The 23,282-nt window shown below is 41.9% G+C and overlaps 2 protein-coding genes across 4 annotated transcripts; one reads left to right on the top strand and one right to left on the bottom strand.

Moving 5' to 3' along the window:
- The first annotated feature begins 3,709 nt into the window (after positions 1-3,709).
- On the top strand, positions 3,710-9,824 carry PRDX1 (peroxiredoxin 1). Of its 2 annotated transcripts, none has more exons than XM_082765920.1 (6): positions 3,710-3,848; positions 6,394-6,510; positions 7,006-7,159; positions 7,438-7,560; positions 8,376-8,506; positions 9,442-9,824. In XM_082765920.1, exons 2-6 carry the CDS (start codon positions 6,405-6,407, stop codon positions 9,525-9,527), a joined length of 600 nt encoding a protein of 199 aa, XP_082622046.1. In that variant the 5' UTR covers positions 3,710-3,848; positions 6,394-6,404; the 3' UTR covers positions 9,528-9,824. The 2 variants fall into 2 exon arrangements, with proteins under 2 accessions (XP_082622046.1, XP_082622047.1); XM_082765921.1 differs by lacking the exon at positions 3,710-3,848 and adding an exon at positions 4,363-4,381.
- Positions 9,825-15,905: 6,081 nt separating this feature from the next.
- MMACHC (metabolism of cobalamin associated C) lies at positions 15,906-22,909 on the bottom strand (the record flags this gene model as incomplete). Of its 2 annotated transcripts, none has more annotated exons than XM_082766663.1 (4): positions 15,906-19,017; positions 19,472-19,624; positions 19,956-20,150; positions 22,817-22,890. In XM_082766663.1, 4 exons carry the CDS (start codon positions 22,886-22,888, stop codon positions 18,724-18,726), a joined length of 714 nt encoding a protein of 237 aa, XP_082622789.1. In that variant the 3' UTR covers positions 15,906-18,723. The 2 variants fall into 2 exon arrangements, with proteins under 2 accessions (XP_082622789.1, XP_082622788.1); XM_082766662.1 differs by having other exon boundaries at positions 16,329-19,020; positions 22,817-22,909.
- Positions 22,910-23,282: the final 373 nt, after the last annotated feature.

The following is a 23,282-nucleotide window of genomic DNA, read 5'->3' as shown; positions in this document are numbered from 1 at the left end:
TGTGTCAAAAGGTGTGTGGAGAGGTGGTGGCTCCTGAGGAGACCGGGTCTCCGCTGGTGCAGGTGCGCAGGAATGCACCTCCTCACTGGCTGTACAATAAAAACTAAGGCTGCACAATAAAATCAAAAGTGCCATTAAAGCAGTGAGTGTGGCACAGGGATTACCTTGGGTGCACCCAACCAGGGACTGCTTTTGGAAGTAACAGAACTGTGCCCGTGACTGAGACAAACACTCAAGGCTGGTGGGATTGCGTATCTCATCTTAAACACTTCTAAAGAAAGCTATAGCCAGCTTTGTCTTTAACTCCAGGCCTACATTTCTGCCATTTATAAACTATAAAGTATATAAATACAGTTATTTTTTTTAATTGTGTCAGCAATTAGGCAAAATACATATCTGACAAGGCTTTGAAGAGGCTCCTGTTTATATTTCCAGAAAGATCATCCTGCCGCAGACTCTTTCATTGCTGTTCCAATTTCAGCTGCTCAGGAGGTTTACAGGCACAAAGGTTAATTAATCTCTTGGGCATTCACATGACCAGATTTTTCTGTGCTGCAGCCTGTTCTGACAAAATGCAGGAACGTGGAAAGAGAGTGCACGGAAAAGACAAGGCAATAAAAATGACAGGAAATACAAAATTGCAAAGAGGAAAGAATAAAGGAGAAGGAAAAACTGCTGGGTTTGATTTATTTTTTGGAGCCCTTGCCAGTCAAAAATCCCTTTGGAAATCAGCAATCTTAATGAAATAGAAAATGCCTGATTTATATATTAATGTCTCATATGAAAACTTAAACCTTAGCTTCCAATGATGTAATGACGAGTGAAAGGGAAAAGGTAAGGAAGAGTGAAATGTTTTGTCATCAAAAAGTAGTGATTATCCAGGCATATAGTAGTGAAGTTTCTTCATAAAAAGGTGTGTAAGAAGGAAGAGGTTATGCAGGACATTTTGACCTAGAAACACAGTCTTCACTTGAGCAAAGCAATGAAAACTAAATATGTGCCCTGTATATTTAAATTATATGTAATTGTTTTCATTAAAACTACTGTGCACCAGCTGCTTGTGCATAAATGCCCCAGGGCCTGGGAACACCTCAGTTGTTGACTTTTGAGTTGTCTTTTTGCATATGTTATATTGAAATGTCCTCACGTGGTCAGGACTTTACTTTTACTATGTCCCTGATGGCAACGTGTGTATACAGTAAGTTCAGTATGTTCGGGATTCAGCTGGCTTTCTGCATGTGCAGAGATCAGCTCTACAGAACATACACAATGATGTCCTAATGTGCTGGCTTTAGGGGGCATTCAGGGATTTTCTCTGCTGCAGAACCAACATTTATCTGCTTGGGGGGCATGCCCAGGGCAGCCACCACCCAAGCCCAGCTCCCACTACTGTTCTGGCTAGATTCATCTTGTTCCAGAAGTCCTGGATACACTTACATAAAAAAAAAAAAAAAAAAAGAAAGAACACTCAAATTCTGCCCCAACAAAATAGATGGAAACTCAGATGTAGTTGTGTCCTGAAATAGGACCGATGCCTTTATTTTTACAGTTCTTGGCACAACAAGGTCCAATTGCTGACCAAGATGTCTGGGAGATACTGTGATCAAAAAGATAAATGTAAAATTTGTTGCAGTTATTGATTTGGAAATCTTTGGGTAGTTTCAGTGCTCCAACACTGCAGGGCCAGCCATCTCTGCTTTGCTAATGCATAGACTTCTTATTGTGGCCATAGCTGGCTAGATGGGCGCAAAGTGGCTCCTGATGCTCTCTCTGCTAATCAGGTACGGGCTGGTCCTGTCTAGCAGCTATTTTAGCAGAGCACAACATCAGGGCTAATCCAGAGCAGAGCATGGAGAAACAAGGTGTCCTTCCAGCACCTGTTTGGGTAGACATGCCCTTTCTTTCTTGAAAAACTACTTTTTTTTTTCTTTTTTTCTTTTTTTCTAAATAGCATCATGTACATAAATACCGAAACAGGTCACAGAAACCTATCTGCTCACTGAACAAGGAGCAGCCCTGACAGTTTCTCTCTCCAGAACATCCAGAAACTGATCTTTGGAAAGATTAGGTCAGAAACTAATCAAAAAATAATGAGGCCATGGACACATGAATGGAAATGCAATGCTAAAAGCACAAACCCGGAACAAACTGCATTGCAGTAGCTAAGCAAAATGGGTATGTTATGCATCTCAAAGTGTGAGAAATGATCATAGCAAGCATTGAAACCATGAGAAAGTTATTACTGTGTTGTCCACTGGTTAATATGCTAGAGTTGCAGGGAGACTACATTCTTGTAGAGGTATTAATTAGGACAGCCTTACCTTTCAGGGGTTAACCTGTTTGCAGGTACATGGCCTGAATTGATACCAAGGTATATACACATCTAAATGTATAGACCCCAATTGTCCTCAAAACATTGATGTTAAGAAAGTAACAAACATCTTTCTTTAAAAGATTAAGCATGCTGTAATAACAGAAATAGCAGTAGATGTATTATTTGAATTAAGGTGATTTTATTTATTTATTACTGCACACACACATAAATGTTACGTTGCTTTTATTATTTAAGGGAGTAACTTCATCTGGTATTGAAACCAGTCATCTCTTGGGTGATTCACAACACAGGTATAGTCACCCAGCAACACGGCACATTGTTGTAGATTGTAAACAATTAAAGTTTGCTAATCCTTTGTGGTTTTCTCCTCATTACAATTTATAATCAAGTTTTAACCGGTATAAGAAACACAACTGAAAAATGGAAGACAGACAAGGAGTACGAATCAGGTGGTAAACAAGTTTATCACTTTTGACTAAAACAAGCAGTTTTGTCATTGACAGGCCCTTTATAGCCTTTAGCATTCATTATTTAATAAAACTTTTATGTGTACACTCAGGTTTTGGTCCTCAATCAGAAAGTAAGAGGACTGTTTCAGCTCTCTTGGATGCAAACGTGATGCGTGTGGGAATTCACTTGGGCTAAACGTCCCTCAGAGAGGCTTCACAGAACTCCCTGAAATGACTAAGAGCATCGTCCAAGAGTTTCCATCCTAACCCCGAAGCTTCGAGGTTACAGTTAATGGAGTTTTCAGCTTTTTTCCTGACTTGTGTGACTTGGATCGGTCTTGCCATTAACAGGGAAGTATCACTGGAAGCCTTGAGAACTAGAACGAGGTTGAGGAGGCGGTTGATAATAGAGGGAGAAGATGAAAGATTTGACCCCACACCTATACAATACTGGAAATGCATGTTGCTTTGTTGAAAAGGTCTGATTTTATTGAAGTCAACGGCGAACTTGCATTCACCTGAATGGCATGCCAGCCACATCTCACTTTTCCTCAACACCCAGTGCATCCTCTGCTTCTCTGACGTCTCCTAACAATTACATCTTGCTTCTACTAAGGTATTAAAAAGCCACTTCATGCAGCGAGCCATCAGAACCCCCTTCTGAATATCCCCACATGGAACATTTCCCCGGCACCTCCCAGAACGCTATCCAACCACCTCCATTTATTCACAAATATATATTTTTTTCCCCTTTCAGCAGCCGGGGGCCGTGTCCCCGCTCAGATAAGCCTATCAAGCCCAGAGGGGGGGGGGCCGGCCATCCAGGCAGCGTTGTGCCGAGTCATGCTGCCCTTGCACGCCGCCCGCCCAGCCCCAGCAGCCCGTGAGGGGCGGGCGGCGGCCGTGAGGGGAGGCCGAGCGGAGGGCGGGAAGGAGGCCGGGAGGGCCTCGCCCGTCTCCTCGCGAGATCGCGGCCGCTATAAAGCGGCGGGGCCGCGGGGGCTGCCGCAGTCGCAGCTTCCTGAGGGGGTCGGGGTCTCGTCGAGCTGAGGAGGTTTTTTTGGGTGAGTGCTGGGGGGGGGCTGCGCTTGGGATGGTCGTGATTTGTTATATTTTTTTTTTTTAATTTTTTCCGTTTTTTTTTTTTTTTTTTTTTTTTTGGTTTGATTTGGCTTTGTTCTCCCCTCTGCGCAGGTGGGGTCTCTTTCTTCGTCTTTTTCTTTTTTTTTTTTTTTTTCCTCTCCCTTTCTTTTCCCTCTCCCTTTTCTTCCCTTTTTTCATCCTCCCTTTTAACAGAGGGATGTTGAGGACCGCCGCCCCCCCCCCCCCCTTTAACACCGCCTGGCGCTGGGCTCGGCCTCCGCCTCCCGTCCCCGCTCCGGAGTCACTCCGGAGCCGCTCCGGCGCCGGGCGGTGTGCTGGCAGCCGGTTGCGGCCCGGCGGGTCGCTCGCCTCCGACCGCAGCTCGGAGCCTTTGACCGCAGCGCTGAGGGGAGCGGGGAGGAAGGCCGGGGCGTTGTGCAACGGCCTCGCTGTCCTCAAGGGATGGATTCCGAGCTGGAGCGCGGGCCTGGCTCGGTGTAATTGCAGTTCAGAGGTAATTGAGGCTGTGAGCACCTGGTTGGTGCCCTGACCCCGTTAAACTGCCCTGTATTTGCAGTGCCTGCTCTCTTTTTTCTCCTCGAAGGAAAGGAGCTGCTGTGGTCTGTGCTGCTGCGGGTTAGGAAACGCTGCGGCTGAAATCCAGGCAGGAGGTGGGGATGCACGCTGCGGTGGCGGGTTGCAGTGCAGTGTGACTGAGCCTCCTAGCCTGGTGTTAAAGGCCTTCGAGCTGCCTAAAAAGGGGGCAATAATCCCCTGCTTTAGAAAGGAGAAGTGCCAAAGAGCAGCCTGACAGTGTTTATTTGACGCTGAGTCCTCAGTAATACACTCCAGGGCCTGTTGGTGGAACAAATATAGCAGGATTGGCATCCTACTGAGTAAAAGGATGACCTTGAGCTTGAGTAATGTAAAATAATGTAATGGAGTTGTGCACTCCAGATAAAACAGGTATTCTTCAGGAAGAAAAAAATTCATTAGTTAGCAATATCTCAAAGAAATATTGTGCAATGGTTGTCCCTTGTCCCATCTTGCAGAACTGCAGTTCCAGGATTACATCTGTATTCGTGGCTACATATAGAGTTCAGTGGGTTTATTAATGTCATCCTACTAGACTGTTTCAGTACAATTTTATGAATGACGGTGGCCAGAACTGCTGGGCATTCATAAGGTCACCTCCTAGCCTGCCACATTTGAAGACAAACCCCTTGGATTTGTCCCCATCCCCCACCAAGGGGATGAAGAGGAGCTTGCTTGTGGCATGAGGCAGTTAGAAACACTGAGTAAGGTGGCACTCTGCAAACTGAACTGAGGTTGCAGGTTACTGTTTGTGTTCTCAGGGTGTGTAAGAGGAGCCTTTAAATGTAAAACTTATAAGGTTCTAAACTGGTAAGTTTAAACTTTACTGAAAAGTAAATGCTGCTTATGGCTACTGGACTAGTTCTTCGGAAAGTATGTGGCAAGGGGGAAGGAGCCAAGAATGAAGGGCTTCCAACCTGTTCTGGAGTGGACTTTGTGCCTTGCAGGAAGGATTTATAAAGATCTTTGAATCTTACCTTTCTTTTGTGATACAAGACTCATACTAACCTTGCAAAGGCTTTTATCTCCAAGTCAGCTAGTGGCTGTACAGTATGTAGAATGACTTCAGTGAGATCACTAAAGAGTGAGCTGAAGAAACAAGGCTCACAAGCTGTCTATCTGAAAAATTATGCCCTGGAAGTAACTGGAATTCAAAAAGTGATGCACAAATTCTGCATTCCCAGACAGTGCAAAAATACTCTGCAGGACATGTTGCAAATGACTTGGTGTTAGGCCAGGCAGCCAGAAGTTAAGCTGTCTTGTCCTTGTGTACCCTCTTACTCTTTTTCAGTAGACTGAAATACTCAGGGGGAACAACCTGGCCTTACTGGTTTAAGACTTGGTGAGATTTTACTTGCTAACATAAAATGTGGTTCCCAAGTATACCATGTGTCTTCTGTTTGCAAATAAGACAATGCAGCTTTGTTTGCAAGGCCAAAGTGTAATTATGTAGAGAACATATCCATTGTTATCTTGGAGATGAACAAAACCCTGATTGAATAACTAAGAGAAAGTTTGAGGTATTAAATTTCCTTGTAAACTTGAACAAGGGTCTCCTCATCAACAGGTAGGAAGAGATTCTCTAACTCATCTAATTAGTGGAACTGGGAGACTTACTGACTATTGCTAAAACTCAAGAAGGCTAGCTCTTTTCTGTAATAAGCTGTTACTAGTCAAAGACAATGATAACCTTTAATTTGGAGACTAATGAGCTGTAGATCTCAAAGTGTTAGGCTTAGTAGCTTGGTTTGGATACCTGACTACTCAGATAACAAACTTAAAACTAATCTTATTCTTAAGCCTTGTGTTGCAAGACAAAGTGGTGGAACTGTCCCTGTTGATGCTCAGTGTAAATGGATGAGGTTCTTTGGATAAATAGTTTTGGGTACAAACATATTGTTACCTAAGCTGTACTATTAATTTTTTTTCTAGCATAAATCAAGATGTCTTCAGGAAAGGCTTTCATTGGAAAACCAGCCCCTGACTTCACTGCCACAGCTGTGATGCCAGATGGGCAATTCAAAGACATCAAACTCTCTGACTATAGAGGTAAGTTTATGTGCCTCTCTAACTACATAAATGCAGTATGGCCATATGTGGGGGTCAGAGGGCATCTAATTTGGTTTGGTTTCAAAGTAATAGTGAAAACCTGATGGTAGACTGCAGTAGATGTTTTTGTCAGTTGATGGCTGGAGTATGCTTGGGAAGCTGTTGACAGTATGGCTGAATGTTCTGGCTATGATAATTATTGGTTATCAGCCTAACATTCCTCTCAAGTGTAATCTGGGGTCAGGCTTATTTGTTCTCTCAGTTTGAGACTGATGTAACATCTCCAGTGTACTACATGGAACAGCAAAATCTTCCCTTGTAGTTTTTTTTTTCTGTCAATGGAAAGTAAACTTTCCTCTAACTAGTGAAGTTCCTTTCTCTGGAGTACTAGCAAAACATTCTCTTCTGTTGATACTTAAATGTTTGATACTGAATATTACAAGCACTATAAAACCTAAGGTAAAAGACTTCTAACTGGTGACACTGCTTTTCTAGGAAAATATGTTGTGTTCTTCTTCTACCCTCTGGACTTTACTTTCGTCTGTCCAACTGAAATTATTGCATACAGTGACAGAGCTGATGAATTCAAGAAAATCAACTGTGAAATAATTGGAGCTTCTGTTGACTCTCACTTCTGTCACCTTGCATGGTAAGAATCAGCCTTTTAATTTAACCAAATGGAATGTTCTGCCTGGCCTCACAGGAACTGGATCCTGAGTATTCAAACTATATTTACTGAAGAGCTAAAGGCACTTAGGAAGTAGAGGTAGTGTCAAGTACTTCTGAACAGAATGGAGAATACTGGTCAGTTCCTTTGTTGCTTCATGGTAGACTAAGTGCAATACTACACTTAAGATCAGCTTCTGTTGTACTTTATGCTTTGAACTGTCCTCTTTTTTATTAATATTTCAACTTCCTACTTTCTAGGATCAACACTCCCAAGAAACAAGGTGGTTTGGGATCTATGAAAATCCCATTGGTTTCTGACACAACACGTGTCATTGCCAAAGACTATGGAGTGCTTAAAGAGGATGAAGGTATTGCGTACAGGTAATGTGAAGTAAGGTGAACTTGTTAATGTTGTATGTTGCAATACAGATTAACACAGAACTTGTGTGTACTTGAACACTTAAAACAAACTGAAGTTCTTAGCTATTCCAGATGTAAACTGCTTTAAGCTATCAAACGCTCCTACAAGAGGAGATGTTACTTGGTTCTCCTTAGTGTTTAGACTTATGGTTTTGGTGAGCTAGATAAAGGCCTGCTGCTTTCCCTTGATAACTGTACTACTTGGAGTGTTACATATCTGCATGATGCAGGAGTCTCATGCAGGTGAGCTTATATAAACATGGCTAATGCAAGTCCTACCTCGTCATGAAAGTGATTACAGGTAATTGGTGATTAAAGTACAGTAGAATTAAAAACCAAGCCTTATCTTTTAGTCATCTGTTCAGTTAAAGCTGCTGAGGGAGCTGAACTTCTGCTAACTCTTAGTTTGGTGTCAGCAGTGGCCAGTTAGTCTGCTGTATTTTTAAGAACTGCATATATTTTTCTCTGAATACAGCAATGTCTCTTCTTTAGTTCCCTTTTTCTTTGTTTCTCTTCCATTTTGTCTTTCCACTAGTGTCTTGTTTAAATCAAAACAAATACAGAAAAGTAAGTTACCTGTCTCCTAGCTACTGTAGAATGTAAGGATTTCAACTGTTAATGTGTCAGTACTGAGTATACACAAGGTTTTTCCATTTGGGGAAAGGAAAATATTACATTACACAACTTATTGGTGTGATAAAATATTGAACTTGGTTTTGCAACTCACTGAAGACAAATCTTTCAAAACCTGTTTAACCCCAGGTCTGTCTTTGTAGGGGTCTGTTCATAATCGATGAGAAGGGGATCTTGAGACAGATAACAATCAATGATCTTCCTGTTGGCCGTTGTGTTGATGAAACCCTCAGGCTTGTGCAGGCTTTCCAATTCACAGACAAGCATGGAGAAGGTAAGGGTTCTTGTATCTAATTCTAAATAGCTCTCAAGAGAACAGTATTAACTAAACAGGTTTAATAGGTTTACTGAAAGGTACCAAGTACATGTATAGATCTGTTCACAGCAAGTGATTGATTGTGCCTCTTGTAATGAAGCTGGTTCTGTAAAGCTATTTGTCACTGCATAATCCTACTCCAGTTCATGGTCCATTGAGTATTTGCCAAATGTTGAAGGGGAAGGGTGGAGGTTGCTACTCCTCTGGAGTAGTAAGAAGCTGACAGAAGCTTTTCTTCCAGAACTGGGACTGCAGTCTCATCTAAACCAGGCTAGACCAGAAGTGTATGATGACACTCAGAAGCTGAGATTCATAGCTTTAATTGCCAGGCTTGCTTTAAGCAAGCATCAAGCCTTCCTTAACTGTATAAAAGGAAGACTCCAAAGAATGCTGCTTGAGTGTCACCTCAGTTTTGAGGCTGTGCTACCTCTGTGTGCTACCTCTGCATTGTGGTAGTCTCCTGATGCTCACAAAGTGGGATTAGAGGCAGTTAAACTCTTCTTCCCCTTCCTCCATTAAACTGGAGGATGGGAGTAGGATTGATTAAGATGGGGGAGAAGTAAGCTTGGCTGGCTCCAGGGAAGTAACTACATTGTAGTAGCTGTGAAGATGCCTCCTGACAGACTGCTGGTGTTGGTGCTCCCTTGCTGTGAAGCTTCCATGAAAGATGGGAAGGTGTGCATGTGTAGAGGGCCTGCTGTTGCATGGACAGACATTGGGTTCCTTGGGTGCAACTACCTAGTAAGCAAATTAAAAGGATTAAAAATAACTGATGTGATGAAACTGATTAATATACCTTGCGAAATTGTTACAGGTTTTGAGTTGTTAGTATGCTTTGTATGAAACACTAACCACTTCTGCAGAATAAGACTTGCATGTTCTTATCATTTCAGTGTGCCCAGCTGGCTGGAAGCCTGGCAGTGACACAATCAAGCCTGATGTTCAGAAAAGCAAAGAATATTTCTCCAAGCAGAAGTAAACTTTCAGTCTGAGTGGAAACTAGTATGCCTTACAGAAAGAGCAAGTATCAGTTACTGAACTTTGACTAAATCATTGCATTTGAGTCAAGGGATCATGCTATAGGTATAAACAGTAACTTTTTTTACTTGAAGGAAAGTTTGTCCTGTTGATAGTACCTTCATAGAAAACCCTAATGATCAATATCTGTACATCATGCCCTATTGACTTTAGTGACAATGCATTGTATGTGGTTAGCCATGTGTTGCGTATAGAGCAGTGGTATTCTTTTGTAACTATTAAACTTATGGAAAAAGCACTCCGTGTATTGGTCTTATGTAGTCAAAAAGCTGAAAGAGCACTTCCATTTTGCTGGTCAGTAGTAGTCAGATTCATTCACTGGAATGTAAAACCTGAGTTGATCTCTGTGGAGGGGACGATGGGAACAATAACATGAGCTGTGGTGTAGTCCTCTGGTTCAGTAACACAACTTTTAAATAGCAGTAAAGATTGCTAGTTAAAAGCTTGGTTTATTGAGCTGTCTGTAGATAACTCAATTCCTGAAGTTCTTCTACCACTCCATTAGAGTGGAGGTACTAACACTTCAGTTCTCATGTTACAGTAGTGAAGTTCTTATTAGAAGAAGTCTTTGAATATAGGTAGAGGAACATGGCTAGATCGGATTCTATCACACTTCAGCAACTTTAGTAATAATGCAGTGTCCAGATCATAAAACACAAACATGACTGAAGGCTAGGTGTGTTTTCATACATAGTATAAACTTGTTTCTGCATCTATTTTAGTTAAAACTGATTGCATATGCAAACCTTCTAGGAACCTTAACATCCAGTTTGAAAACTCCAGAGAAGACTTTGCTTTCTGGAAAGCAAAATTCCTTGGATACATAAGATTAATCCCTAATCTCTCACATTATATGGAGTGGGAGTCTTGGGAGGATTGAGAAGATGCCAGTTGATAAGACTTTGAGCTGATGGATAAGATCAAAAGGGTGGCACTATAAACCATGGTACTCTGATCTTGTTCAGCCTTGCCTTTCATCTTTGTACTATAAATGATTATGTACATACTGTGAAACTCAAAACATATGGCCATGGCCCTAAGTTACATTGTAGCTGTGTAGCTTCATGGTTACAGGTGCCTTGTAATGAAGTCCTGACCTTCAGATTTGGGGAAGGCTCTGTGGTAGAAGTATGTTAGAGCTTTGTGAGCTTTAAATTAAACTTCACAGGTTCATAAACTTTAAAGTATAAATGCCTAAAAGCCTGCCTTTAACTCCTGAAGCAGTAAACAGGTTCTATCCTGTTAAAGTGAATAGTAGCAAAGTTGAGGCCTGGGGCTATTTAGATGAGTCAAGAGTGAATGTCACATGCTTGAGTAGTAAACCTGTGAAGTGTGTGTGTGTGGGGGGAAACAGGATTCTTGCAGAAGGCTTACTGCACTAAATATTTAAAAAAAGTTAATCTATTGGCCTTACTTAACTCTAACATCTATTCCTGAGGATGTGTGGAAGTGATGCTTAGTTAAAAATCATTTTGCTTAGTGATTAAAATCCATGTTCTTCTCATGAAGATAACAGATGAGGTTAACATCCTGGGGTTGTTGGATAATGAGCAGGAGTGTCAAGATGCTTCCAGGCACTGAGTAAACCTTTGCAAATAAGCCCATGATTATATGGGAATTGCACATAAATAACTGATAGGATTCAAGATAAGTGAACAAATACTAATGTGATGTGGTTGAACATGAAGCTATCTGGTATCAAACTTTCTTATCCTAGCAAATGAAAAGGAGGAAAGTCAGGGCTAGTCTAATGTAAAACTTACTTTAGTTGAAGCTTGCTACATTCACTTTGAAATGTCACAAATGATAACAGCAGTTCCTGGGAGTTCTGTGTGGTCTACTCCAGTGGAATGTGCATCTCTTCCTGCTGTGACTAAAGTGTTTTCTGCTGTTACTCAGAAGTGAAATTGGACCTGTGGTCAAGTGCTGGAAGGGGCTGACTGGGGTGGTATGGAGTCCCCATGCCTGGAGGTATTTCAGAGATGTGTGGATGTGGCACTGGGAGCCATGCTCTAGTGATGGCACACGGCAGGTCAGGTCGATGGTTGGGCTTGATGATCTTGAAGGTCTTTCCAATTTAAGTGCTTCTACGCTTGCCATTACATAATCCAGTGCTATATGAAGTCCTGGGGGCGTGACAAATGCCCAGACTAAGAGCCTTTGTGTTAATAACTACGTTCTGCACCTCACCGTGACACAAAGAGCCTTTCATGGCTCCATTTGCTGTATCATTTGAAAGCTAAAATCGCATTGTGAAGGGGACAGACTCGCTGGGTGCAATTTTGCTCACGGTGCTCCCTCCGTGGAGGCAGAGGGAGCCCTCGGCAGGCAGAAGCCGCCGGCTCCTTGCGGCCGCTCCTCCTCCCTCAGGCGGCGGCCCCGCTCCTGCGCCGCCCGCTCTTTTCTGAGGGCGGGCGCCCGGGGCCTCATGGCGGCGGCCGGGCGTCGTGAGGCGGGGAGGGGAGCGGGATCGGGATCGGGATCGCCTCCGCGGGAGGTCGTGTGGGGAAATCCCGTGAAATGCCCCCCTGCGATCTGCGTAGCTCGCTCCTCTGGTGGTTACGGGCTGCGTTAGGTACGGAACTTGCTTTGAATTGCTTTGAATTCCAGTCATGTGGAGACTCGGGTTCTGACGGGAAGATTTTATTAACCTGTGCTGGTTACCCTCCCTGCTAACGTGGTTACATATTTGCTTCTGCTTTTAATGGTCTCTGATACTGTACTAAAGTGTAGTTATAAATACCTCCCATCTTCAGGTGTACCAGTAGCAGAGTAGTTATTTGCATGTGTTAATTTCCCTATTTTGAAAAGTGAGTAGTTAACCTCAGTGGCTACCTAATTAGCTATTATTTTTAAATCCGTGACAGAGAAAAACATTTCATTTGTAATTGGTCTGTTGCCATTCACTTTAGTTGGCAAACTAAGACAATACAAAGTGTGTATTTAAACATCATAGTGACTCGCCAGACAATGATGACAAGCAGAAGCTCAAAAAAGCCAGAAACAAAATACCAGTGGGGCAGGAACTTGTGTTATACATTTACTGCTATTATACATTTGCACCAAATGCATAACTGAGGGAACTAATGCAATTAAATTTATTAATTCTTTGGCCATGTGACATGTTCATGGGAGCACTTAATACACTGACATTTTAATGTCTCTGAGTGTGCACCACATAAAATGGTGGTCAGACCTGAACTTCTCCAAATCAGGAAGAGTCGAAGTTTGTTTCTGTGCTCAAACTCAGTATTGTTTCAGATGTAGCTCGGAATTTCCGCCAGACATCTACTGACAATATAATGAAGTTAGCTGTATTTTAATGTATTTATGTTCTTGTTCTTGAGGGCTGAACTGTACACCACTTTTCAACAAGAATAACATCTGTGCAAGAGCACCAACAAGGATTTTTTTGGTATATGTAATTCTATATGTTTTTAAATTAGATATATAGAGCATATTTTTTATATTCAGCATACGGAACCTAACCTTTACTAGGTTTTGTATGTTTTAATGTGTATGTTATTTCAAAATTACTAAGTATTTTCAGATGTATATAATAAGGAAAAGATATTTTGTTATCTAAAGAATTAGTATCTGGTTATAAAATGAGTTTCACACTGTTTTTGAAAAATGCTCTTTAAAAGTTACTAAATTTAAAAAGTACTTTTTTCTTAACAAGTGCTCCAGCATTTTTTCAGGCATTTGATGAATTTTTTTTATCAGCTTCTCCAGCAAATCAATATGGTTCAAAGAACATAAAAGCCAGTAGGTTATGTCTTGTTGGTATTGCAAAACGATGCACTTTGGTTAGAAAATTATGTTTACAAAAGCCCCAAGATTGTACCATTTAGTAATATACACCAAAACAACGGTTTTGTAAAGATTCTGTTAAAATACTTGGGTTTTATCATAGTAGTAGTTAGAAAAATGTTCTCTATAAGGTGTTCAGCAAGTCTGATGTTCAGTATTATATCACAGTCTGTATAAATACATATCCTGAAGTATCTCAATCGACAGATAAGCTACAGAGGAGTTAAAACAAACTTTCTTGGTTCTTTGCAAAGGGAAAAATGAAGTGGCTGCAGTTCACTGTCGCTATCTAACCAGTACCAGTAGGAATACAGTACATTTAGACATCAGTTCAGAAACTGTGCTAAAGCTGTCATGGTCTTTTTTGGATCCAAATTAATAGCACCTAATAAACACTGCGCTAGGAAATCAAAAAAAAATACCTGTTCTTTTTAATCATGAGTACATTAGCTTCTACTTTTAATATTATAAGATAAAACACAGATTTTTCCCTTTAAAGTACAGTTAGAACTGAATTTGCTTTGGTGGTCAAGTCTGTGTTTATCTTTCAGGTCACTAGTCAGTGTCTTCTCCTCTAATATAGACATAATTTAAACACCTCACAAAATATGAGTATGATATTACAGACACTAATGGGTAAGTGCTAGTGAAGAACATAATAAAAACGTATAAAACACTTTTAATACAATCAAAATATGAACTAACACAGTTTTATAATGCGAACAACCAGGGTCTGTAGATAAATGTATTGATAAATACTGAAAAATACGTTCATAGTCTATGTAGAATCAGCACTTTACAGGCCAAAGTCTGTGCAAGTGGAAGGTCTCTGTAATCATACAGCTGATCTGTGCTGTGCACTCGGGTGGCTGCAGGAAAGCAGGTTGCCATCACACTGTGAATTGTTTGCTTTGTTTCCTCACAAGCGGAGTGCCTGTGGTAAGCTCCTCTCACCACACCTAGTGATGGGTTTGGACTTCAATGTGAAACTTGGCTCTTTTACCTGAAACTTAAGTCATTAAATATATCATGGGACATGTGATTGAGTTCATAATGGTTCTGTGCAAGATACCACTTGACCATGTATCTATACGAAGTCTTTCTTTAATAATACATCTGTACTGCCCTCTGAAACTGATATTCCATTAGGATCATGTTCTGTATTCTATAGCAACGTATGTTTGAAGTATATGCACTGACAAATAAGATTTACGTCTTTTGTCAGGAGAAAGAAAAGTCTTTGATCTACAATTAATAAAAATTAATGTAATTTAAAGGGAAAACTTAATCAAATTCACTTTTCACAAATACAGGGTGAATTTCACTTTTATTCCAGTAATTTTTGATTTTTTTAGAAGAGCTTGTTAAAAAGTTTAAAGTAACAGGGAATGATTCAGACTAGTCATAACAATACTGGAAAAAATGTTATGACATGCAATGAGAATTTAAACTATTTTTTCTAAAAGAAATTACTTTTCATGAAAAAAAGCAAACTAACATTTCAGCATGAATTTAAGGTTGTGTGAGGTACTTTTCAACCCAGACATCCTACTCCCACTCCAGTTTTAATTTAGCTACAGGAAGTTGCCCATCTGATGCTTTGTTTTGCATGAGAAAAAAACACAGGGTAACTTAGTTTAGAGGTGCATGATTTCTAGAAGCTTTAGAGACTTAAAGAAATTTTGAAAGAGAATTAGAATTTTTTTAGGAAGTATTTTGGGAAAATAAATACCTTCAGTTATTAAAAATGAAATTTTGCTCAATGAATTATCTATGAGCATCCACAAAATAAATAAAATGAGAAATGTAATTGTGGATATGTCAGTGAATGGTACTTGTGTATTTTTTCAGGCTATTTTTGTCTGACACACTAGCACTGCAAAACAGCAAACCATCCATGGTCTCCATAATTTAGAGGAAGACCCATCCTGTTCACAGAAGAAAATAAAGCAACATAAGGAAGTTCATACCCCAGTCAAACACATGTGTTCTTGCACCAGTGAGATCAAAGATGAGTAATTGGTGTAACTGGTAGGAAAAAAAAAAAAAAAACAGGCCCTCAAGGGTTTTTCCCTTTCTGAACAATAATCATAATGGTTGCTTGTCACCAGATTAGATAGTACTTTGCACCTGATCAGTATTTTCTGTCCCATCTTTAATCTTAATATGAATCTCAGTTCTTTTTTAAGAAGTAAAAATGAAAGTGTCACAGAAGGAAGGGTTAAATGATAAGTGTTAGAGGTATGAAAACATCACAGAACTGTTATTTCCCCAGAAAATCTTTTATGAGCTTGAAATATATGGAATGTCTTGCTAAAACGCAATTCATATTGAAATGGTTTCTAATTTTCCTTACTACTCAACTCTTGCATACTCACCCTACCAGTTATATTGAGGAAAAAAATAGTACATAATAAATGTTTAAGAACTAGGATTTAGTGAAAATGTCTATAAAATGTAAAATATAGTAGCCAAACTACTAATCTACCCAAAGATTTGCAATTACTTCTATGATACTTGCAATTGCCTAAGATAAGGATGTCTTCATGATGCCTCAGGATCCAAGAATGATCCATTCTGAGCATGTCTGGTCTTGTCTCAAGAAATGAGAAGTTAAACAGGTTCTCAAACTCTACTTTTATAAGACAAAGACCAGTAAGGAAAGCAAACTACTAGCTGCAGCTGTGGCGATTAGTGACCTGACTAAAAGAAAGTATATACATGTATGCTATATATATACCAACTCTGACATAACTGTACTGCTAGGAGCACAAAGAACACAGATTTGCCTTTATCTGAGTCAGTGTTCATGTGGTTTAACAAATAAGAATTTCAGTAATTGCAGGTATTACTTTGAAGTTACTGAGAGAAAACCCCTGAAGCATGAGTTATGTATTGCTGGACACCTTGAACTTTTGTTACTGCTAGAATAGAGGAAGAAAATCAAAGTGCCTCGTCATGTGCTTGTTGTTAAATAATCTTGCTCAAATGACCTACTGAAGATAAACATCTTTAGACTTAGTTCCTACTACATTGTATGTTTTATGTTTCAGTATCCCAGGCGCTTTATCCTTTATCCTGCCTTAATAGTTTACAAGCTTCTGCTAAGATCACAAAGTTTTTCTTTTGTTTTCAGATGCTGGCTTTTGTGTGTCCTAGGTAGATCAATACTTTCAGTATGTTAAAAACATGGTGATCAATTTTCACTTTAACATCCGCTCTCCACAAGTTAATCATTGCCTAGCTTAAATAAAAATACTCAGTTCTCAGGATTACTTACAAATTTATTGTACATTTTATTAACCAAAATATCATATGAAGAGAAATAAATTACAAAAATTGTAATGAAATGACTATGGTAATGTTTAAGGTGTGAACTAAAACAAAATATTGAATATTTGTAAGAAATCAACCACCAATTTTACTTTAAATCGTCATGTAAAAAGAAGAAATCCAATTCTATTTTGTATTTATCATTCTAAGAGAATCAGTACTTTGTAATGATTCTTTGAAGTTCTGGAAGGTTAATCAACACTTCAACCAGAAGTAATTCTATAATGAACAGAATTTAAACAATTTTATTATTTTAAACAGTAATTTAAACAATTATTTTGGCTGACTTAAAAATCACAGTACCACTATCACACAGTAAGGCAGCTGCATGCCTTAGCCAGTTGCGGTGAACAAAGCATGGGAAGTAACAAGCATATTTTTGTAGCAGCAAATACACTGAACAGTTGGTGATCACATGCTCACTACTTTGTTTAGAGAAAAGCAAACTTATTATGCTGAATCTTGATTTTGCTGATTTAGTATATACTCTGGAATATTGTTATCAAGCAGCAATTTACTAGTAGGGCAACTTTAGTGTTTGGGTCTCCAAAAGGGATGAAGAACTACAACACAGAAAGGCTCAGTTCTGCAAAGTGAGTAGTTCTCTATAATTATCAGGGAAAGGGAAAAAAGTGCTTAGCAGTTTGCAACATTGCACTACAGTCAAGTAACAGAACTTCCATAAAACATTCTTTTAATTTATTATAATGTATTATTTTAATGAGGTGTGAGCCTCAAAGTGCATCCTAAAAGGTTAATTCCCAAACTCCCCTGCTACTGTGAACAAATTTAAGAGAACAGTCATCTGAAGAAGATGGTTCCCTCTGAAGCCGTATTAACCAGCAATATATGTGTACAAAATGTGAAAGTCACTAATATTTCCCCCCTTTTTATCTGCTTGTCTCTGAGTGCAACAATGCTTTGTGTAGCGGCTTTCAGATGTGTGCAAGTTTATGATCTCCTTCATATAGAAACTACAACAGGAAACTAGAGTTTTAAAACTGTGATGTTGCTGGCATAGCACTGGAAAATATGTTAAATTCAAGACTCATCTACCTTAGGAAAAGGTCATGAGAACTGACTTTTTCAGCTAGTTATCTTAATGTGAGTAAAAATTGCACTCATAGCCATTATTCAGTATCTTTTCCAGGATTTTAGTAGGCTGCTGTATGGTAAGTGCTTCAAAATTGACCTAAAGGCTCCACCTTGTTCTGAGAAGCTGACCCTGAATGAAGAGGAAATGTATCAGACCCAAGCTACGACCTTTACACTGTCCCTTTCCCTTTCATAACTACTGTGAAAAAGGAGGCTGCTGTTGGCTGTGTTTGCTCACTTCTGCTTCCTGCACAGGACCATGCCACTCAATGAAACTATTTCTGGAGAATTTTCTTTCCAGGTTAAGGAATTCAGAAAAATTAAAATTAAACTAATTTAACTAAATTAAGCCAGGTTCATTACAAGTGAAGGAATGTAGATTTTTTTTTCTGAGGACTGAATATGTATTCTCTAGGGAAAGTTATGACAGGGTAAAAAAATCCTGGATACATCTAAAATATCTGCACTGAGTTCAGACCAAAAGAAATTATTTCAAAACACAATGAATAAATTAACTTTTTCACTCTTATACAGAATAAAACCAAAATATTAGGAAAGAAAATTCTTGAGAAAAACTCTTCTAATGAGCACCATGAGTTTCCCAACTGCCAGGGTTTCTGAACTTTGCCCAACGACTAGTGGGTATCTTAACCAAAGTCCCCAAAATACCTACCAACTCAGCAGCAGGGAACAGACCGTTTCCACCTTCCTCAAGACCTTCAGAGCTACAATGCAGTGCTCCCTCTAAACTCTGAGAAGCTGAGGTTTGGACTGAGACACCGTTTGCAATACTTGAATTTGCACTCTGTATCAGCACACCTTCCTCCTCAGCACCACGGAAAAGCAGGTGCTGGGGATTACACTCTGCTCGTGCCCAGCCCCTTCCTGGAACTGTTTTACTCTGTGAGCCGTGTCAGCCCTAGCAGCCTGAATCTCTCTGCTGGGGGAGTGGCAAAGTAAGCCTTCTGCTCCTCCGAGTACCTTTCCTTCACTTCAATTATGTCCCTGTAGCGGCCGTCCTGCCAGTGGAAATTGAACTGCTCCAGCAATTCAGTTCTCTTCTCCTCTGTGCTCACACAGTCCGCAGGGGCAGACTGTTGCAGGAAGGGGACCTGAATATCTGGGAACAGGAGGAGACCTCGGATAGCAAACCAACCGCCGTATTTGGGATGAATACACACACCATAGATCTTCTGGAAGTAAAAAAGAAAGACCTAGCATGTTTCACGTGGTCTCTAGTAATGGTTGGAGTTCAAACATCAAGTTTTGATTCAATTTCTCACAGTCCCAGTGTCCTGTTGGAGTGGTATAAAGGCAAGAAAGGAAAGCTCTTTCCTGAACATTTGGCACTGCATTCCCATTTTCCTGTGCCCCCACACACACCATACTGTAATGTGGAGAGAGGTCTCTTTTTGAATCTAAAATAGAAATTAACCACAGTACATATGTATATATTTTCTATTCATAATGGTACAACCAACAGGTCTTTTACACTGAACTTTATTCTCCTAAGAAGGCTAAAGAGATCAAGATATTTTCCTCTTTTTATCTGCAGGAAGAACTAGTGGGTAAAAAAATGTACAATTCAGTGATTCCATTTGGTGTGTTTTTTTTTTTTCTTCACAGATTGTGATTTTGCCTCACCTTTCTCCCCCAAGGATCAAGCTTCACATCCTTTCTCTGGTAGTAATATGCAGCACCAGCAACGTGGGCAGCTGTTTGTGCCAGGAACTTGGGCTTTCGGCTCGGCAGGATCTCATAATCAAAGATGATATCCACCTTCTGGTCAGGGAATTTCTGTGAAAAGACAAAAACATCAGCCCAAACTCATGGGAAAAGACTTGCTGCTACAGAAATGCTACATCCTAGCAAATCAGGCACCGTGAGACACCTGTAAATTTCCACATCCTGCTACTGGAATCTTATCAGCGTGCTGGTGGCCTTGGATTTTCAAACCGTGACTGTAAAGCGCTCTACATAGCAACACGTAATGGCAGAGACAGAATATGAATAATGCTTCATCCTTCTAAGGAGGAAGTGCAGGGACCTGGAAGGCTTTCTACTGCTCAATCCGCCTGTTTGGTTATATGCTGCAGTAGTAGAAAGAGTCAGTATTTTGGGCTCTTACCTCCTTCACACCTGACAAATGATGAGAAACACACTGATCCACGGGATCCCGGATTATTTTTAACCGTTCTTTCTTCACAAAAGGTTTAAGGGCTTTGTCAAACATCGAAGGTGTGCTGAGGACAACGAAGGCCAGTGTGTCATCTGGGTAGGGGAGATGAAAGGCTGGCTGGAGAACAGCATTGTACCATCCAACCTTTGGCAAAGAAAAACAAATCTCCATTAAAACAGGGACTTTTGCTAGTGGGCATGCAGGAATTTAAAATGCTAGAAAGAAGTGTCGCCACCTTCATTTGCAACCCAGATAGGCAGCCTGCCAAGTGCCTTCCATTCAAACCAGGTTCTTTTGCATACTGGGATTTAGAGTTTCTGAAAGGTGTACTTGATGTGAGAGATAAGAGTGATCTCCTCAAGACTGTCCTTTTTCCAGCTCTGCTCATAGAGGGAAGTACCAGCAGCCAGCCGTGCCAATGCAAATCAGATGTTTGGGCTCAGATAAGCTTTAACAGTTGTTTTCTCTGCTTCTCCCTTGGATCCTTCCCTAGACAAGTTTCCTACTCCTTGTATTGCTTCTTAGTAGGAGTTAGTCAGGTCACAGCCCCGCTGTCACCTGAAACCTCAGCAATCTGATTGAACATGACTCACTTTCACAGCAAGTGCCTGTTGTGCCAGTAGAAGGAGGTTCATTATGAATTAAAACCCTGCACACATCTCTCCCTGCCTGTAACAAAAAACTCACAGAGCCTTTATGCCAGAAAAGCAGACCTCGATGAATAGACAAATATTCAGAAGACCTCAAAGGGCTTTTAACTGCAGGAGACCATGCAGGAAATAAAGCACGGACTACAGGTTATAATCACCTCAAGAGCTGAGGCATCTGAAGTCTTTCTCTGCGTAAAAGCAGTGTACTGGAGTGAGGTGGTGCAAGGCACAACTAGCTGTGTCACAGGAGGGGCATCCAGCTGTCACTGACACAGCATAAAGCTGAAAGTGGCATGCTCTGAAATCTTCCCTCTATCAGTTCCATGCTCTTTTACAAGAGAGCATTCACTCCTCAGTCATTCCTGGTGCAGAGCCATTCGCTGGAGTTCACTGACTGAAAGTAAAGTCATTGTAAGATCCTCTAATCTGTCCCTGCGCTACTTTGTGCCTTCTGGTTTTGCTGATCAGTTGATTCTTGTGATGCCTCTCACTGGTTGGAAAAAGTCTATCGTTTTGTGAGTTTATTTCTTATTTTTTGTTTAAATTTTCTGTCTCAGCCAGGAAGAAACTGGTACTTCTGTGCTCATATGACAAGTTGCTTGATACACTGCTTCAGCAGGAAACATTTCTGTGTGAAAATGAAGGACGTGAAGCTCCTAGCAGTGCTACAATCCCTCAGAACATCAGCTGTAGCGCATGGATTGTGACATAGCCACATTCTGAAGCTGGTTTCCAGGGCAGGATATAATGCAGTCCAGAAATGAGGAGTTGAGCCAGGGCAGCAGGAGGACACGACCGGGAGGACAGGGACACGACCAGCAACTGCCGAACACGCGGAGGTAATGACTGAAAGCCTCGCGCTCCACCACTAATGTATTGCACAATAACATCAGTCTTTGTGTGGGTTATAACTCCCACTCTCCTGGGATGCCCTAAGGACCAAGTCTAACACTCAGAAGGGTGCCTGGTGTAACTCTAGTATTTAGCCTGGAGGCACGAAGTACTGGTCACCTCTAGGTATCACTGAAATGAATGTGAAAGTCACTTTAGAGGTGACAGCAGCAGCCAGACTTACACATACGTAAGCAGGAGTAAACTCAGTTTACCATAAAGCTGCATTCTTACGTCAGCCCAAAGTGTAATCAGTTTTGTAGCTCTTGTTTAAGACGCTCAATTGAGCTGCTAAAGAAATTACAGAGATGTGAATCTAAGGTTTGCTAATTTCCCGTTTTACAGCAGCCAGTACACCAGGGCAAGCTGCAAGAAAATTAAATCTAGAAAGGCCCAGTGCCGTAAGCTTTCCCTCTGGCAGCTGCAGCCTTTTGTTTGGTCTGGGTTCTGCCTGTAATTCTGCGGCCATGTTTTGGGAAAACAGTATTAAATTCTCCTCCACGTTTTGGACATTTCCTTTCTCTCGGAGCCTCACTCCCCTTTACTTGGTGTCAGATAACGAATGCACCACGGAAGATACCATTATTTCAGGTGGTAAATACGACTTTCCCTGAGGAGGGGAAGGTCGTGTTTATTCTAGATAGATTATCGTTTTTTTCATTGAAGGTCTCTCTCGTGCTATATTAATGCTGACAGCACAATCTTCCCCTTGTATGGCCGAGTGACACAGAGGGGTGACGACCTGTCACCCTGAAAACCCAACCACCACGGGTGAGTAGGATGAGGCAGGAGCAGCGACCTTTTACAGCCGGCTCAGCTGGCTGAGGAAACAAAGCGCTGTTTGGTTTCATAACGGTGCGAGAGGCTCGAAGGATTTCTAAGAGGCGAAGAGGGCTTTGTGTGTGTTCACGAAGGAGCAGCCCAGCCGCGGAGCACACGAGGGGCCGAGGTTATCGCCCAGACACGGCGCCGGCTGCGCCTTCGGGTTAAATTTTAAACCTGCCGACAGGACTTCAGCCCCCCCGCGGCCACAAATCCCATAATTTAACCCCCGGCCCTCTACGGGCGGGCAGCCCCTGACCCAGCCGGGCCCTTCCCTCAGCGCCCCCAGCCCCCTGCCCTTCCTCCCCCCCCCCATCTCCTCCTCCTCCTCCTCCCGGCTCCCGGGCTGGCGGCGCCCCCTGCCGTCGCCCAGCCGCCGCCCGCTGACGTCACCGGCGATGACGTCACGGCGGGCGCCCCCTCCTCCTCCCCGCGTGACGTCAGGACCTTGAAGGCGTGCACCTCGAAGCCGAAGGGGCCCAGCGCGCCGCGGAGCCGCTCCGCCACGCGGCCCTCCATGCCGCCCGCCGCGCGGGGCATCACGGGAACGGTAGTTCTGGCCGCCCTCCGGGGAGCCCCCGGCGCCGTGTCTCCTAGGAGACGGCCCCGCCTCTCAAAGCACCATGGGAGTTGTAGTGCGCGCCTCCATCCCCCGCCGCGCTGGGTTACCCGGAGCGGACTCCATGTCCCAGCGGGCTCCGCGCGCGGGGCGGGGCGGGGGCTCCGTGTCCTACTGGCGGCGGGGTTGCCGCCTCAGCGGGGCCCCGCCATTTTTAAGCGGTGTGCGGCATTGCCTCTGGGCACAGGTAGTTTTCCTCACAGTCGCACCGTGTGCCCACCCGTGCTATAACACGCTGCATTGTGCGCTGCTTTTTCATCGTGCGCTGTTTGAAAGCGCCCCGTCCCTGTGTGT

Source organism: Aythya marila (assembly GCF_965140915.1).
Source record: "Aythya marila genome assembly, chromosome: 8".
Taxonomy (NCBI): domain Eukaryota; kingdom Metazoa; phylum Chordata; class Aves; order Anseriformes; family Anatidae; genus Aythya; species Aythya marila.
The sequence above is the reverse complement of the archived record's forward strand: the minus strand, read 5'-3'. Positions and strand labels throughout refer to the sequence as shown.

Excerpts from the sequence above, each read along its gene's own strand:
- PRDX1 (XM_082765920.1), top strand. The coding sequence starts at position 6,405 with ATGTCTTCAGGAAAGGCTTTCATTGGAAAACCAGCCCCTGACTTCACT. Across the intron at positions 7,160-7,437 it reads CACTTCTGTCACCTTGCATG|GATCAACACTCCCAAGAAAC; the intron begins GTAAGAATCAGC and ends CCTACTTTCTAG. Across the intron at positions 7,561-8,375 it reads GATGAAGGTATTGCGTACAG|GGGTCTGTTCATAATCGATG; the intron begins GTAATGTGAAGT and ends CTGTCTTTGTAG.